A 16,158-nucleotide genomic window follows, 5' to 3' on the forward strand; every position below is an offset into this window, starting at 1 on the left:
AGTTGGAGATATAATGCTGGAAGAAAAACGTCGTCCATTCAAAAATGAAAGATCTGGTTTTAGCTCTTGTTGTTTTGTAGTGGGAGGAGAAGTAATCTCTTCATATCCGCAAGTGAGCAGCGACGCCCTGAGTTTATTAGAAAAATTACAAAATAAGAAAGAAATATATACCAGTTGTCGCAAACAACATCGCAGACCGTTTTATTTCAGTAAATAAACTCAACATTTTTATGGACGTGTATATAAGTTTTCTTTAACTAACAGATGAAAATGAGCGTTCAGCACCATGGACAGCGTTTTGACAGACAAAACACATTCTCCTCTTTAAACTTCATTAAAAGACTTAATATCAATTAATCAACACATTCAAACAATTATTTGCTGCACTTTCTCTGTCTTTTTTATAGATATATGTCAGTATCTGTTCTTCATTTATTTCTTTATTTTTGCGAACAAGGATAAGCGTTTACTTTTCAAACAACAGCTGTCAAATTCAATTGAAATTAACTTAAAGAATTCCTTCACAGAGGGAAAAAAATGAATATCTTATTTACGTTGTGTTTGAAGGTTAAAATGAAAGGTTAAGACTGAAGTCTGATTAATCTTTGCCATTTATAAGCAGTTATTCCTCAATTTTTAATCACTGATAGCTTTTTTTTTTTCCTGTCAGTGAAAGTTCTTAACTTTTGAGACGCTGTAACAAAGTGTTGAGTCCAAATTTAGGTTTGTGTGTCTAGGAAATCCAGATTTATTAATAGAAAATAATTGTAAGTTACTGCTATTGATGACGATTCTTGTGCATCTGGCACATTTTATGAAAAAAATGACCATTTGTTTACAGCCATGAGAGAGCGCCCTGAGCCACACAACTTCACAGGAATAAAAGTGTTGCGCGTGGAATTTTAAACCACATAACTTTATAATGTCTCCCTTTTAAATACTTCTCTAAAAAGTTAAATCATTGATCTCACTTTGAGAGTCTAGTGTGCAACTAAAGTGACTTATATATTTAAAAACTTAGTTGTGGTTTTGGTCACTTAGCCTCTTTTTGTCAAAATGGTTTGATGAACACAAAGAAAACACAAGAAAATTATTTAATGGATAAAAAGATAAACTGTCTGTTGTTCCTACCTCAGGGGAAGTTTCGTCCAACTGACAAAAGACTTCAGTAAAGTCAGAGGGGCTTTTCCTCAGAGTCTGGTCAGCAGGCAGCGTGTTGTCATTGTAAGATGACACAAACTTAAAGTCGCTGGTTCTGGATCCTGTTGTCATGTATCCTTCATAATTGTAAGTGCTGCGTAAAGTTCCTGTGCCATCAACATCTGCATAATTAGGAGGGAGATAAGCACTGGGGATGGCAACTGCTCCATCAAACAACAGTCTGGGCTTTCTCCTGCGACAAAACCTCACACCCAGGATGATGATGATGAAGGTCAGAAAAAAAGTGGACACAGACACCAGCGCGATGATCAGGTATGATGTCAGTTTGGAATTCTTCTCATCATAAGAAATATCCTTCAGTTCTGGCACCTCAGCCAAGTTGTCAGAAATAAGTAAATACATGGAACAGGTGGCAGACAGAGAGGGCTGTCCGTTGTCTTTCACTGCCACAATAAGGTTCTGTTTCATGCTGTCAGATTCTGAAATGTCCCGCTGTGTCCTGATCTCTCCGCTGTGGAGACCAATACTGAAAAGTTCAGGATCAGTGGATTTTATTATATGATAAGACAGCCAGGCGTTCTGTCCTGAGTCTGCATCCACTGCTATCACTTTGGACACTAAAGAGCCTCTTTGTGCAGCTTTGGGGACCAACTCGGTCATGAATGAGCTGCCCTCTGAGGTGGGATACAATATCTGAGGAGAGTTGTCATTCACATCAGCTATAAAAACACTGACGGTCACGTTGCTGCTGAGTGGAGGAGAACCATTGTCTCTGGCCATCACCTGGACTTTAAAGCTCCTGAATTGTTCATAGTCGAATGATCTCACAGCGTGGATCACACCAGTGTCTCCATTAACTGACAGATAGGAGGACACTGGAGAACCATTCACCTCACCAGGCAGTAGAGAATAGATCACTGAACCGTTTTGTCTCCAGTCGAGGTCTCGAGCAGTAACTGAACACAAAGTGGAGCCAGGTTTGTTATTTTCCGTCACATATGTGCTGTAGGACTGTTCCTCAAACACAGGTGGGTTGTCGTTGATATCAGCTACGGATAAATGAACAGTTTTAGAGGAGGACAGAGGTGGAGAGCCCTCATCAGTAGCAGTGATTGTAATGTTGTAATCTGACACGAGTTCACGGTCCAGGTGTCCTGTGGTCACCAGAGAATAGTAGTTTTTAATGGAAGGAACCAGCTTAAAAGGAATACCCTGGTAGATGGTACATCGAACATGTCCATTATTTTCAGAGTCTCTGTCCTGCACGTTAATGATGCCCACTTCTGTACCAGGTGAGACATGCTCAGGTATGGGATTGGATAGTGATTTTAAATATATCAGTGGAGCGTTGTCATTAACATCAGTAATATCAATCAAAACTTTGGCATAAGAAGTTAGTCCTAACCCATCCTTAGCTTGTACTCTCATTTCAAATGAACTGATTTCTTCAAAATCAATCGCACCATTTACTCGTATTTCTCCCGATTTTGGATCGATCGAAAATGCATTCACGTTGTCATCTGAAACATGACCAAACTGATATGTAACATCTCCATGTACTCCTTCGTCTGCATCAGTAGCTGTTACATTAATCACCACTGAACCCAAAGGAGAGTTTTCAGGCACAGTTGCTTTATAAGCATTCTTAGTAAACACTGGGGCGTTATCATTCGCATCCAGGACAGTTACGTGAATAATGACTGTACATGATCTCTGAGGGGATCCTCCATCTAAAGCTGTGAGAATTAAATTAATTTCTTTTTGCTTTTCTCTATCAAGCTTATTCTCCAGAACAAGTTCAACCTTGTTGCTGTCAACAGCGAGAATAAAGTTGTCGTTCTTTTGAAGACTGTACCGCTGAACAGCATTTTGACCTATATCTGCGTCATGGGCCTCCTCGATAGGAAAGCGGCTTCCCTTTTCAGCTGATTCCCTAATTTCCATCTCAGTCAAATTCTCTCTGAATTTAGGCGGGTTGTCGTTTACATCTTGTATATGAAGACTAACACGGTGGAGCTCTAAAGGATTTTCTAGCACCAGATCTAATTTCACAACACATGACGGTTTCTTGCCACAAAGGATTTCTCTGTCGATTCTCTCTGACGTAATTAAATCCCCGGTACTCATATCAATGTCACAGTAGCGTTTCCGAGTCCCCTCAACATCAAGGCGGGCTTTTCGGGAAGATAGTGTCTTCAGATCAAGCCCAAGATCTTTAGCTATATTTCCAATAACCGACTGTTGTTTCGTTTCCTCTGGAAAAGAATAACTCAGATCTCCATGGACGACGTGCTGTGCAGCAGTGAAGAAGGCAAAGCAGATGACCGTGCGAAATCTTGAAAATCCTTTGTCTGCCATGTCGACCGATTTAGCTTCTTAGATTAAAACATTGATTTCCAGTGCAAAAAAAATAAAAAATAAAAAATAAAAAAATAAATATGTCGATAAGCGTTAACAAAAGTCAAACACTTGAAATGGGTAGTCTTGAGTGTCTGGACATTTTATCGGACTTCTGACCAAGCTACAGTTGCTGACAATGCAGCAGTGGTTCGTCAGGCAATTGTTTTTGTTCTGCTAGTCACCAGCGACACCTACAGTCACCGTGATTTCTCTGACTTAAATTATACAGGTACATCTCAGAAAATTAGAATATCATGAAAAAGTTCAAAATTTTCCTTCGTTCATTTCAAAATGTGAAACCCATATATTATATAGATTCATTACACATAGAGTGAAACATTTCAAACATTTTTTTCTTGGAATATTGATAATTGTGGCTTATAGATAATGAAAACCTAAAATTCAGTGTCTTAGAAAATGAGAACATTACATAAGATCAATGAAAAAAATATATATATTTCAAACAGAACAGTCAGGCTTCTGAAAAGCATGTTCATTTCCATGCATTAGTACTTTTTTGGGCCTCCTTTTGCATGAATTACTGCATCAATGTGGCATGGCAATGGAAGTGATCAGCGTGTGGCACTGCTCAGATGTGATGGAAGCCCAGGTTACTTTGATAGCAGCCTTCAGGTCATCTACATTGGATCTGGTGTCTCTCATCTTCCTCTTGACAATACCAATCAGGTGAATTTGTTGGCCAATCAAGCACAGTAACACCAAGCTGATTGAACCAGCTTTTGGTACCCTTGGCAGAGAAAGGCAGGTGCCAAGTCTTGCTGGAAAAAGAAAAAAAAAAATCGGCATCTACATAAAGCTTGTCAGCAGAAGGAAACATGAAGTGCTCTAAAATGTCTCAGTAGACAGCTGCGTTGACTGTGTACTTAAGAAAACACAGTGGACCAACACCAGCAGATGACATGGCTACCCAAATCATCACTGACTAGAAACTTCACACTGGACTTCAGGCAACATGGATTCTGTGCCTCTCCACTCTTCCTCCAGACTCTTGGTTTCCAAATGAAATGCAAATTTTGCTTTCATCTGATAAACAGTCCAGTCCTCTTTCTCCCTAGCCCAGGTGAGATGCCTCTGTCATTTTCTCTGGTTCAGGAATGGCTTGACACGAGGGATGTGACATTTGTAGCCTATGTCTAGGATTCGTCTGTGTGTAGTGGATCTTGATGCGCTGAATCCAGCTTCAGTCCACTCCTTGTGAAGCTCCCCAAATTCTTGAATGGATGTTGCTTGACAATCCTCTCAAGGCTGCGGTTATGCCTTTTGCTGGTGCAGCATTTCCTTCCTCTCAACTTTCCATTAATATGCTTGACTGCAGCACTCTGTGAACAACCAGTTTCTTTAGAAATGATCTTTTATGGCTTTCCCTCTTCGTGGAGGGTCAATGATCATCGTCTGGACATCTGTCAAGTCAGCAGTCTTCCCCATGATTGTGTAGCCATCTAACCCAGACTGAGAGACCATTTAAAGGTTTAGAATACCTTTGCAGGAGTTCAGAGTTCATAAGTTGATTAGCGTGTGACACAATGACTTTCTAAGATTTAATCTTTTAACAATATTCTAAATTTCCGAGACACTGTATTTTGGGTTTTCATTTTTCACAATTCTGAAAATTTCAAGAATTGAATATTTGAAATGTTTCACTATGTGTCATGAATCTATAAAATATATGGGTTTCACATTCTGAAATGAGTGACAAAAAATAATGAACTTTTTCAGAATATTTTAAATTTCTGAGATGTACCTGTAATCTTCAATGGGGAAATACAAACACATTATAGAAGCATTCAATATTATCATGTTCAGTCTGCATACAAACCAAGATATCTCATTGCTGCCGTTACTTAGCCTTGAAATGGAGGTCCTGGTTACCTCAAAGCAGCCACTTAAAAGCATTTTAGAAGTCTCAGAGATCCTGGATATCTTGCCGATGCCATAAACCTCTAACAGCAGCATAACCTTGGGAAATAATACTATTGGAAAATATGGCGTATTGAGAGACACCCTCAACATGACAATAATTAGAATATAGTCAAGTTTGTGCTATTTATAAGAATGCAATCCAACCATGAACAGCTCTATTAAAGATATGATTCCATCTTGCTAAGCAGCAAAATATTGAAGGAGATATTCAGCAAATATTCATGAGTGGAAAAAAATCCAGCATAGGTCAAAACTACAAGTATAGAAAATGACAAGATTCAAAAGCTTCACAAATAGTAAGAAACTGCATACACCAAGAGTCATTAAAATAGTGAAAGGTGCACTGTGAGGTGGGTTTAATTTTTCCTACCTCTTGAGGAGTCTCCAGATCATCAAATGTATCGGAAAAAACAGACAGGTGTTTAGAGAGAGTCTGGTCAGCAGGCAGCGTGTTGTCATTGTAAGATGACACAAACTTAAAATCACTGGTTCTGGATCCTGTTGTCATGTATCCTTCATAATTGTAAGTGCTGCGTAAAGTTCCTGTGCCGTCAACATCTGCGTAATTGGGAGGGAGATAAGCGCTGGGGATGGCAACTGCTCCATCAAACAACAGTCTGGGCTTTCTCCTGCGACAAAACCTCACTCCCAGGATGATGATGATGAAGGTCAGAAAAAAAGTGGACACAGAAACCAGCGCGATGATCAGGTATGATGTCAGTTTGGAATTCTTCTCATCATAAGAAATATCCTTCAGTTCTGGCACCTCAGCCAAGTTGTCAGAAATAAGTAAATACATGGAGCAGGTGGCAGACAGAGAGGGCTGTCCGTTGTCTTTCACTGCCACAATAAGGTTCTGTTTCATGCTGTCAGATTCTGAAATGTCCCGCTGTGTCCTGATCTCTCCACTGTGGAGACCAATACTGAAAAGTCCAGGATCAGTGGATTTCACTATGTGATATGAAAGCCAGGCGTTCTGTCCTGAGTCTGCATCCACTGCTATCACTTTGGACACCAGAGAACCTCCATGTGCAGCTTTAGGAATTAGCTCAGTCATAAAGGAGCTACCATCCGTGGTAGGGTAAAGTATCTGAGGTGAGTTGTCATTCACATCTGATATAAAAACACTGACAGTCACATTGCTGCTGAGTGGAGGAGAACCGTTGTCTCTGGCCATCACCTGGACTTTGAAGCTCCTGAACTGTTCATAGTCAAATGACCTCACAGCGTGGATCACACCAGTGTCTCCATTAACTGACAGATAGGAGGACACTGGAGAACCATTCACCTCACCAGGCAGTAGAGAATAGATCACTGTGCCGTTTTGTCTCCAGTCGAGGTCTCGAGCAGTAACTGAACACAAGGTGGAGCCAGGTTTGTTATTTTCCGTCACATATGTGCTGTAGGACTGTTCCTCAAACACAGGTGGGTTGTCGTTGATATCAGCTATGGATATATGAACAGTTTTAGAGGAGGACAGAGGTGGAGAACCCTCATCAGTGGCAGTGATTGTAATGTTGTAATCAGACACTAGTTCACGGTCCAGGCGTCCTGTGGTCACTAAAGTATAATAGTTTTTAACAGAAGGAACCAGCTTAAAAGGCACCCCCTGTTGAGTAGAGCATCGAACCTGTCCATTATTTTCAGAGTCTCTGTCTTGTACATTGATGATGCCAACCTCCGTACCAGGTGACACGTTTTCAGGCACTGGAGAAGAGAGTGATTTTATATAAATCACTGGAGCGTTATCATTTACATCGATAATACCAATAATTACTTTCGAATCAGAAGAAAGTCCATAACCATCTTTAGCATTGATACGCATGTCATATTTTGCATTACTCTCATAATCCAGAGTTCCTGTAACTTTAATTTCTCCAGTATTACTGTTTAGCGAAAAAATCTTTTTTGCTCTCTCAGAGATGCGACTAAATTCATATGTTACTTCTCCATTTACTCCTTCATCTGCATCCGTAGCATTTACCATCAACACTACAAAACCAGGAGGGGAATTTTCAGGTAGTCTGGCTTCATAAATTGTCTGGTTAAAAACAGGTGCGTTATCATTAGCATCCAAGACAGTTACGTGTATAACTGCGCTTCCTGATCTATGTGGACTTCCTCCATCCACTGCAACGATTGCAAAATTTAAATCACTTTCCTTTTCACGATCAAGCTCTTTGTCCAACACCAGCTCAATTATTTTGGATGCGTCTGTGCCATCTTGAACAGACAAAACAAAATGATCATTATTCTGTAAACTGTATTGTTTGACTGCATTTAGTCCAATATCTGCATCATGCGCTTCGTTAAGACGATACCGTGCACCCTTGTAAGCTGATTCACGTATTTCTAACTTTACTGCATCTTTAGGAAAAACTGGTGAATTATCGTTTATATCCTGGACAAGAAGAGAAATGCGATGCAGCTCCAGGGGGCTCTCTAGAACCAATTCAAATTTCAGAAAGCACGAAACCTTCTCTCCGCACAGCTCCTCTCTGTCAATCCTCTGTTTGATTATCAAATTTCCTGTTTTTAGATCAATATCACATAAATTCTGATAGTTCTCTTCAGTGTCGATTCGAGCTTTGCGGGTGAAAAATTTCCCTGCATCCAGTTGAAGATCCTTGGCAATATTTCCAACAATAGATCCGGGCCTCATCTCCTCTGGAATAGAATATGTGAGGTCTGCAGTAGTAATGTGGATGAAAGCAGCAACTGCGTAGGAGAAACACAGCAAAAAATGTCCTCTGAATTCCATTGTCTATAGCGAAACTGTAGAGATGCCAAAAATGTCTTTCCGCTGAAGAAAACAGATTTGGAGATATAATGCTGGAAGAAAAACGTAATCCATTCAAACACGGACGATCTAGTTTTAACTCGTGATTTTGCTCTGTCGTGGGAGGAGAAGTAATCTTTTTCATATCCGCAAGTGAGCAGCGACGCCCGGAGTTTATTAGAAAAATTACAAACAAAAAAAAATATTTAAAAAATACAGCAGTTGTTGCCACAACTAATACCAAATAGTAAATCAGATCTTTTTATTGATATGTTTCTAGATTTTGTCAGTATGCATGTGAAAAAAGAGCACTCAGCACCATGGACAGCGTTTAAAAGACACAACCTTGCCATTTAAACTTAATTTAAAAGATTCCATATTAATCAAAAAATGAAATCAATCTATGTGTCGCTCCATTTTTTTTTCTAATTTATCCTTGTTTGTCTGTTTGTTCAATTGGATCTGCACACAAGTGTAACCGAGTTTCCTTTTCAAAAAGAATAGCTGTCAATTTAAAATGGCTTTTACAGGATGCTCACGCAGCAAAATTAGTATATTATTTTTTTATCACGTTTCAGGGTTAAGATGAAAGAGCACAATCAACGTATGATCAGCAATTGTGATTAAAAAACCCAACTTAAGGATCGATTTTATGTGGTTCTTTGTTGTGCTCTAAAAAGTGTTGATTCGCCATGAGTTCTTTCCTTAATTGTCAACAAAAATAAAGGAAATTTATCAAAATCCTATTTCAGACATTTAAAAAAATCAGTTGAGAGTAGTTTGGTCGTCGTTCGTATATAAACATTTATTTGTCGAAACTATAACATGAAGGATATGAAGTCAGTTATTTATTTAAATCTACATGTATGATTGTACTCGTTTAAAACAAACACATACTATGAAATTTCAAATACATGTAAATGTTTTTTGAAAATTTCAAAGAATATTTATCAGAGAATTATAGTAAACTGAGAATGCCGCGCAATCTAATTACACACGAAGAAACCCTGAGAAACCACACATGGCTCAAATGATTTTATGCACACTAAAACATTTCAAGACTATATATACCATTGCTAATCCACAAACAGTTCCTTTACATAGCTACAATATAGATCCAATATGAATAACCACATTAGCTTTTAAGTTTGATGGTCCAAACAAGTTTTAAAATCTTAACTCTACTTAATGTGGGAAATTATGGTATAAAGGCTAGCCGGATTTTTCGTTACGTTCATTGTTATCTGATTTGAAACAAAGTAATGCTTGTTTCAGATAAATGGCTCGTTCAGCGCGCATCAAATGACAAGGTCATTTTTAAATGAAAGTTAACTGATTAAGTATGGTTAACTCAGTGACATTTCCCGTCGGAAATCGTGATAAAATTACGTCATTGACATTATAGAAATCCTGACGTGTCAACCCAAAATATTCATAAAATATTGCATTGGCTACACACCTTGGTCATATCTCTGAATAACTGGCAGAGCTCAAACAACAAATTGAATTTGTTTACAGCCATGAGTGCCCTGAGTCAAAATCTTTACAAGAATAATAAGGTAGGTTGCAAGTGTAATTTCACGTCACATCAACACCATTATGTCTACCTTCAGTCTACATGAAAAGACAAATAATTAGTGTCTCATTTTTAAGAGTCTGGTGTATATAACTTGACTCATTAAAAATGTATTTTTTGTTTTGGTCGGTTACCCTTATTTTGTCGGAATGGTTTTGACTCGAAAGAGAAAACACAAGATAGAAAAATGAATGTATAAAAAGAGAAACTGTTCCTACCTCAGGAAGAGTTTCATCAGATTGACAAAAGACTTCGGCAAAATCAGAGGGGCTTTTCCTCAGAGTCTGGTCGGCAGGCAGCGTGTTGTCATTGTAAGATGACACAAACTTAAAGTCACTGGTTCTGGATCCTGTTGTCATGTATCCTTCATAATTGTAAGTGCTGCGTAAAGTTCCTGTGCCGTCAACATCTGCGTAATTAGGAGGGAGATAAGCACTGGGGATGGCAACTGCTCCATCAAACAACAGTCTGGGCTTTCTCCTGCGACAAAACCTCACACCCAGGACGATGATGATGAAAGTCAGAAAAAAGGTGGATACAGACACCAACGCGATGATCAGGTAGGAGGTTAGTTTGGAATTCTTCTCATCATAAGAAATATCCTTCAGTTCTGGCACCTCAGCCAAGTTGTCAGAAATAAGTAAATACATGGAACAGGTGGCAGACAGAGAGGGCTGTCCGTTGTCTTTCACTGCCACAATAAGGTTCTGTTTCATGCTGTCAGATTCTGAAATGTCGCGCTGTGTCCTGATCTCTCCGCTGTGGAGACCAATACTGAAAAGTCCAGGATCAGTGGATTTTATAATATGATAAGAAAGCCAGGCGTTCTGTCCAGAGTCTGCATCCACTGCTATCACTTTGGATACCAGAGAACCTCCATGTGCAGCTTTGGGAATTAGTTCAGTCATGAAGGAGCTACCATCCAGGGTAGGATAAAGTATCTGAGGAGAGTTGTCATTTACATCTGATATAAATACACTGACGGTAACATTGGCGCTGAGTGGAGGAGAACCGTTGTCTCTGGCCATCACCTGAACTTTGAAACTCCTGAACTGTTCATAGTCAAACGATCTCACAGTGTGGATCACACCAGTATCTCCATTAACAGACAGATAGGAGGACACCGGAGCACCGTTCACTTCACGAGGTAAAAGAGAATAAATCACGGTGCCGTTCTGTCTCCAGTCGGGGTCTCGAGCAGTAACTGAAGATAAAGTGGAGCCAGGTTTGTTATTTTCAGTCACATATGCGCTGTAGGACTGTTCCTCAAACACAGGTGGGTTGTCGTTTATGTCATTTACAGACAAATGAACAGTTTTAGATGAGGACAGAGGTGGTGAGCCCTTGTCTGTGGCAGTGATTGTAATGTTGTAATCAGACACAAGTTCGCGGTCCAGATGTCCTGTGGTCACCAGAGAATAATAGTTTTTAACAGAAGGGACTAATGTAAAAGGGACGCCCTGTTCAATAGTACAGAAGACTTGTCCGTTCTTCTCATAATCTCTGTCCTGCACGTTAATAATACCCACTTCAGAACCAGGTGGCGCATTCTCATATATACATTCAGAAAGAGAGTTCAGAATTATTTCTGGCCAATTGTCATTTACATCCTTAACATTCACTAACACTTTGGCGTAAGAGGTAAGGCCCAAACCATCCTTAGCTTGAACTCTCAATTCAAACAAACTCATTTCTTCATAGTCAATCACACCAGTTACTCTGATTTCTCCCGATTTTGGATCGATGGAAAATACATTTACCTCGTCGTCAGATAAATGTCCAAAATCATATGTTACATCTCCATTCACTCCTTCATCTAGGTCAGTAGCACTGACCTTAATCACTATTGTATTTGGAGGAGAATTTTCAGGCAGGCTGGTTTGATAAAGATCCTGACTGAACACTGGAGAGTTATCATTTGCATCCAGTACAGTGATGTGGATGACTACAGTACCTGATCTCTGAGGGGATCCTCCATCTAAAGCTGTAAGAAGTAAATTAATTTCATTTTGTTTTTCTCGATCAAGCTTATGCTCCAGGACAAGTTCAACCTTGTTGCTGTCAACAGCTAGGATAAAGAAGTCGTTCTTTTGAAGACTGTACCGCTGAACAGCATTTTGACCTATATCTGCGTCATGGGCCTCCTCGATCGGAAAGCGGCTTCCCTTTTCAGCTGATTCCCTTATTTCCATTTCAGTTAAATTCTTTTTGAATTTTGGTGAGTTGTCATTTACATCTAGGATATGAAGATTAACACGATGAAGTTCAAATGGATTTTCTTGCACCAGATCTAATTTCACGACACATGAAGGTTTCTTGCCACAAAGGATTTCTCTGTCGATTCTCTCCAACGAATATAAATCACCGGTCTTTGTATTAATTTCACAATACCGTTTCCGAGTCCCCTCAAAATTTACACGGGTTTTACGGGAAGATAAGGTCCTCAGGTCAAATCCAAGATCCTTGACAATATTTCCAATAATCGACTCCGGTTTCATCTCCTCTGGGATAGTATAACTGAGATCTCCATAAACGATCTGCAGTGTAACAATAAAGAACGCAAAACAGAAAATTAAATCGGGAGATGAAAGTCCTTTGTATCCCATGCTGAACGATCAATGCCTTCAAATGTTCGAGATGTAATATTGTCCACAGTAAAAAATCAAACAAGCCAAAAATAAGCAACTGCTTTAACAACAATATCTTCCACAGCCTTTAAAAGAAATCTGCAGGCGTTGCCTTCACTGGAATGGGTTTTTTTCTGCAAGTCAACAGCGACACCGTGAGTCGCTTCTCAGGTGAAAAATTACAATCAACTCCGAGGAGCAACTATCTTCACAACAATGGCTACATACTTTAATATAAACATTAATTCTCGTCGCCATTTTAGATCATCGGTAAATATCATGTAGTGAGAGGGATTCTTTACAGAACACAGTTTTCGCATTTTTTTATGGTGGTCTGGGAGTGCTGGTCACCAAACGAAAACGAGCTATACGTTTGAATTCACTGCTGTTTCTGCTGTGTCAACACTCACAACATGCTTTGTATGCTGTATGCTGACGCAGGATATGTCAGAACCTAAAAAGCTATAGGCAGACAAATCAAAAGAAAAATGATTGCACTTTTGTGTCATGTGATATATCACCACAAAATACACCAAGACCTTCACCACCGTGTTCCTGTTTTTAGAGTACATAAACCTCAGAATCTACCGCAAAATGTTGAAATAATAAATTTCTATTTAAATCTAAACTGTAATCTTTACATGTTCGAGTAGTTTCCAAGAGTGTTGTCCCAAACATAAAAATAAATTTACACCTAGTACATGTCATAAGGACAAATAATGATTAAGGTCATAAAGCAAGAATTGAACGCATGTGAGCATGTACGCAGCAATGGACTAAATAGAGAATTCACTGTTAAATGAATGCAAATTAATGTACCCAATATATTTTCTTTTCCAGTGTGCTGAGTATTGAGCTAACAATGTTGTCAGTACAATTAAGCACTCATGAAATTTTAATTTGCTTCATGAGATAGTTTATTCTAACTGAGTAACACCACAAAAAAAGAAAAACAAATCTTTATATTGTGACATAGAAGTAGCAATTGCAATCATGCTTTCAAAGAGCTCATTTAAAAAGAGTTCAACAGTGTACATTTCGGAGACTTGAAAACTTACTGTGATTGAACAAGGCTCTATAATCCAATAACTTTATGATTTTACCAAAAAAAAAAATAATAATAATAATAATAAAGTTGCCTTACCTCTTCAGATGACTTCAAATCTTCAAAAGGATCAGAAAAGTTAGTTGGGCTTTCCTTCAGAGTCTGGTCCGCAGGCAGGGTGTTGTCACTGTAGGAGGACATAAACTTAAAGTCGCTGGTTCTGGATCCTGTTGTCATGTATCCTTCATAATTGTAAGTGCTGCGTAAAGTTCCTGTGCCGTCAACATCTGCGTAATTAGGAGGGAGATAAGCGCTGGGGATGGCAACTGCTCCATCAAACAACAGTCTGGGCTTTCTCCTGCGACAAAACCTCACACCCAGGATGATGATGATGAAAGTCAGAAAAAAAGTGGACACAGAAACCAGCGCGATGATCAGGTATGATGTCAGTTTGGAATTCTTCTCATCATAAGAAATATCCTTCAGTTCTGGCACCTCAGCCAAGTTGTCAGAAATAAGTAAATACATGGAACAGGTGGCAGACAGAGAGGGCTGTCCGTTGTCTTTCACTGCCACAATAAGGTTCTGTTTCATGACGTCAGATTCTGAAATGTCCCGCTGTGTCCTGATCTCTCCGCTGTGGAGACCAATACTGAAAAGTCCAGGATCAGTGGATTTCACTATATGATAAGACAGCCAGGCGTTCTGTCCAGAATCTGCATCCACTGCTATCACTTTGGACACCAGAGAACCTCCTTGTGCAGCTTTGGGAATCAGCTCAGTCATGAAGGAGCTACCATCCAGGGTAGGATAAAGTATCTGAGGAGAGTTGTCATTCACATCTGTTATGAAAACACTGACTGTCACATTGGCGCTGAGTGGAGGAGAACCATTGTCTCTGGCCATCACATTAACTTTAAAACTCTTGAATTTCTCATAGTCAAATGGCCTCACAGCGTGGATCACACCCGTATCTCCGTTAACAGACAGATAGGAGGACACTTTGGCACCGTTCACCTCACCAGGTAATAGAGAGTAAATCACGGTGCCGTTTTGTCTCCAGTCGGGGTCTCGAGCAGTAACTGAACATAAAGTGGAGCCAGGTTTGTTATTTTCCGTCACATATGCACTGTAGGACTGTTCTTCAAACACAGGTGGGTTGTCATTGATGTCAGCTACAGATAAATGAACAGTTTTAGAAGAAGAAAGAGGTGGAGTGCCCTCATCAGTGGCAGTGATGGTAATGTTGTAATCCGATAACAGTTCACGGTCCAGTTTTCCCCCAGTCACAAGAGTATAATAGTTTTTGATAGAAGGAACTAGCTTAAAAGGAACACTCTGCTGAATAGAGCAGTGGACCTGTCCATTATTCTCAGAGTCTCTGTCTTGCACGTTAATAATGCCCACCACCGTGCCAGGTGAGACATTCTCAGGTATGGGGTGGGATAGGGATTTCAGTAAAATCGAGGGCGCATTGTCATTCACATCTGTGATCTCTATTAACACTTTGGCATAAGAGGTTACCCCTAAACCATCTTTAGCTTGTATTCTCAGTTCAAGCGAACTCATTTCTTCAAAGTCAATCACGCCAGTTACTCTGATTTCTCCCGTTTGTGGCTCAATAGAAAACAAATTTACCTCGTCGTCAGATAAATGTCCAAAATCATATGTTACATCTCCATTCACTCCTTCATCTAGGTCAGTAGCACTGACCTTAATCACTATTGTATTTGGAGGGGAATTTTCAGGCAGGCTGGCTTGATAAAAATCTTGACTGAACACTGGGGCGTTATCATTTGCATCCAGTACTGTGATGTGGATGACTACAGTACCTGATCTCTGCGGGGATCCTCCATCTAAAGCTGTGAGAATTAAATCAATCTTATTTTCTTTTTCTCGATCAAGCTTATTCTCCAGAACAAGTTCAACCTTGTTGCTGTCAACAGCGAGAATAAAGTTGTCGCTCTTTTGAAGACTGTACCGCTGAACAGCATTTTGACCTATATCTGCGTCGTGGGCCTCCTCGATTGAGAATCGGCTACCCTTTTCAGCTGATTCCCATATTTCCATTTCGATCAAATTCTTTTTGAATTTTGGTGAGTTGTCATTCACATCTTGGACATGAAGAATAACACGATGAAGCTCTAAAGGATTTTCGAGCACAAGATTCACTTTCACAACACAAGACGGTTTCTTGCCACAAAGGCTTTCTCTGTCGATTCTCTCCAACGTAATTAAATCCCCGGTACTATTACTGATGTCACAATAGCGTTTCCGAGTCCCCTCAACATCAACCCGCACCTTTCGGAAAGATAATGTCCTCAGATCCAGGTCGAGATCTTTAGCTATATTTCCAATGATCGAACCTCGTTTCATCTCCTCTGGAAAAGAATAACTCAGATCTCCTTGAACAAGGTGCAGTGAAACAATAAAAAACGCAAAGCCTAGAATTGGAAGAAGCGCTGAAAATATTTTGCCCATCATCTTGAGAAAAATGCAAGTTCCACGATTTTAAGTATCTATTCCAAGACAAGAGAAATAGAGCATATTGCTGCGACAAACACGGTGAAATCTGTGGTATAAGTGATTTACTAAAAAAAAAAAAAAAAAAAAAGCATTAACTCGATGG

General features: G+C 39.6%; 2 protein-coding genes across 2 annotated transcripts; both read right to left on the reverse strand.

The window, feature by feature from the left end:
- Window positions 1-1,017: 1,017 nt before the first annotated feature.
- LOC306763354 (protocadherin beta-16-like) lies at window positions 1,018-3,519 on the reverse strand (the record flags this gene model as incomplete). Its single annotated transcript, XM_079250140.1, has 1 exon — window positions 1,018-3,519. The coding sequence occupies one exon, from the start codon at window positions 3,517-3,519 to the stop codon at window positions 1,018-1,020; it is 2,502 nt and encodes an 833-aa protein (XP_079106266.1).
- Window positions 3,520-5,749: 2,230 nt separating this feature from the next.
- Window positions 5,750-15,947, reverse strand: LOC306763355 (uncharacterized protein; the record flags this gene model as incomplete). The annotated part of the gene is made up of 4 exons (XM_079250141.1): window positions 13,629-15,947; window positions 11,486-12,394; window positions 5,873-7,279; window positions 5,750-5,755 (listed from the first exon to the last, which is right to left on the reverse strand). The coding sequence occupies exons 1-4, from the start codon at window positions 15,903-15,905 to the stop codon at window positions 5,750-5,752; spliced, it is 4,599 nt and encodes a 1,532-aa protein (XP_079106267.1). The 5' UTR covers window positions 15,906-15,947.
- Between the last annotated feature and the right edge of the window lie 211 nt (window positions 15,948-16,158).

Source organism: Telmatherina bonti, assembly GCF_933228915.1.
Source record: "Telmatherina bonti genome assembly, chromosome: 12".
Classification (NCBI taxonomy): Eukaryota; Metazoa; Chordata; class Actinopteri; order Atheriniformes; family Telmatherinidae; genus Telmatherina; species Telmatherina bonti.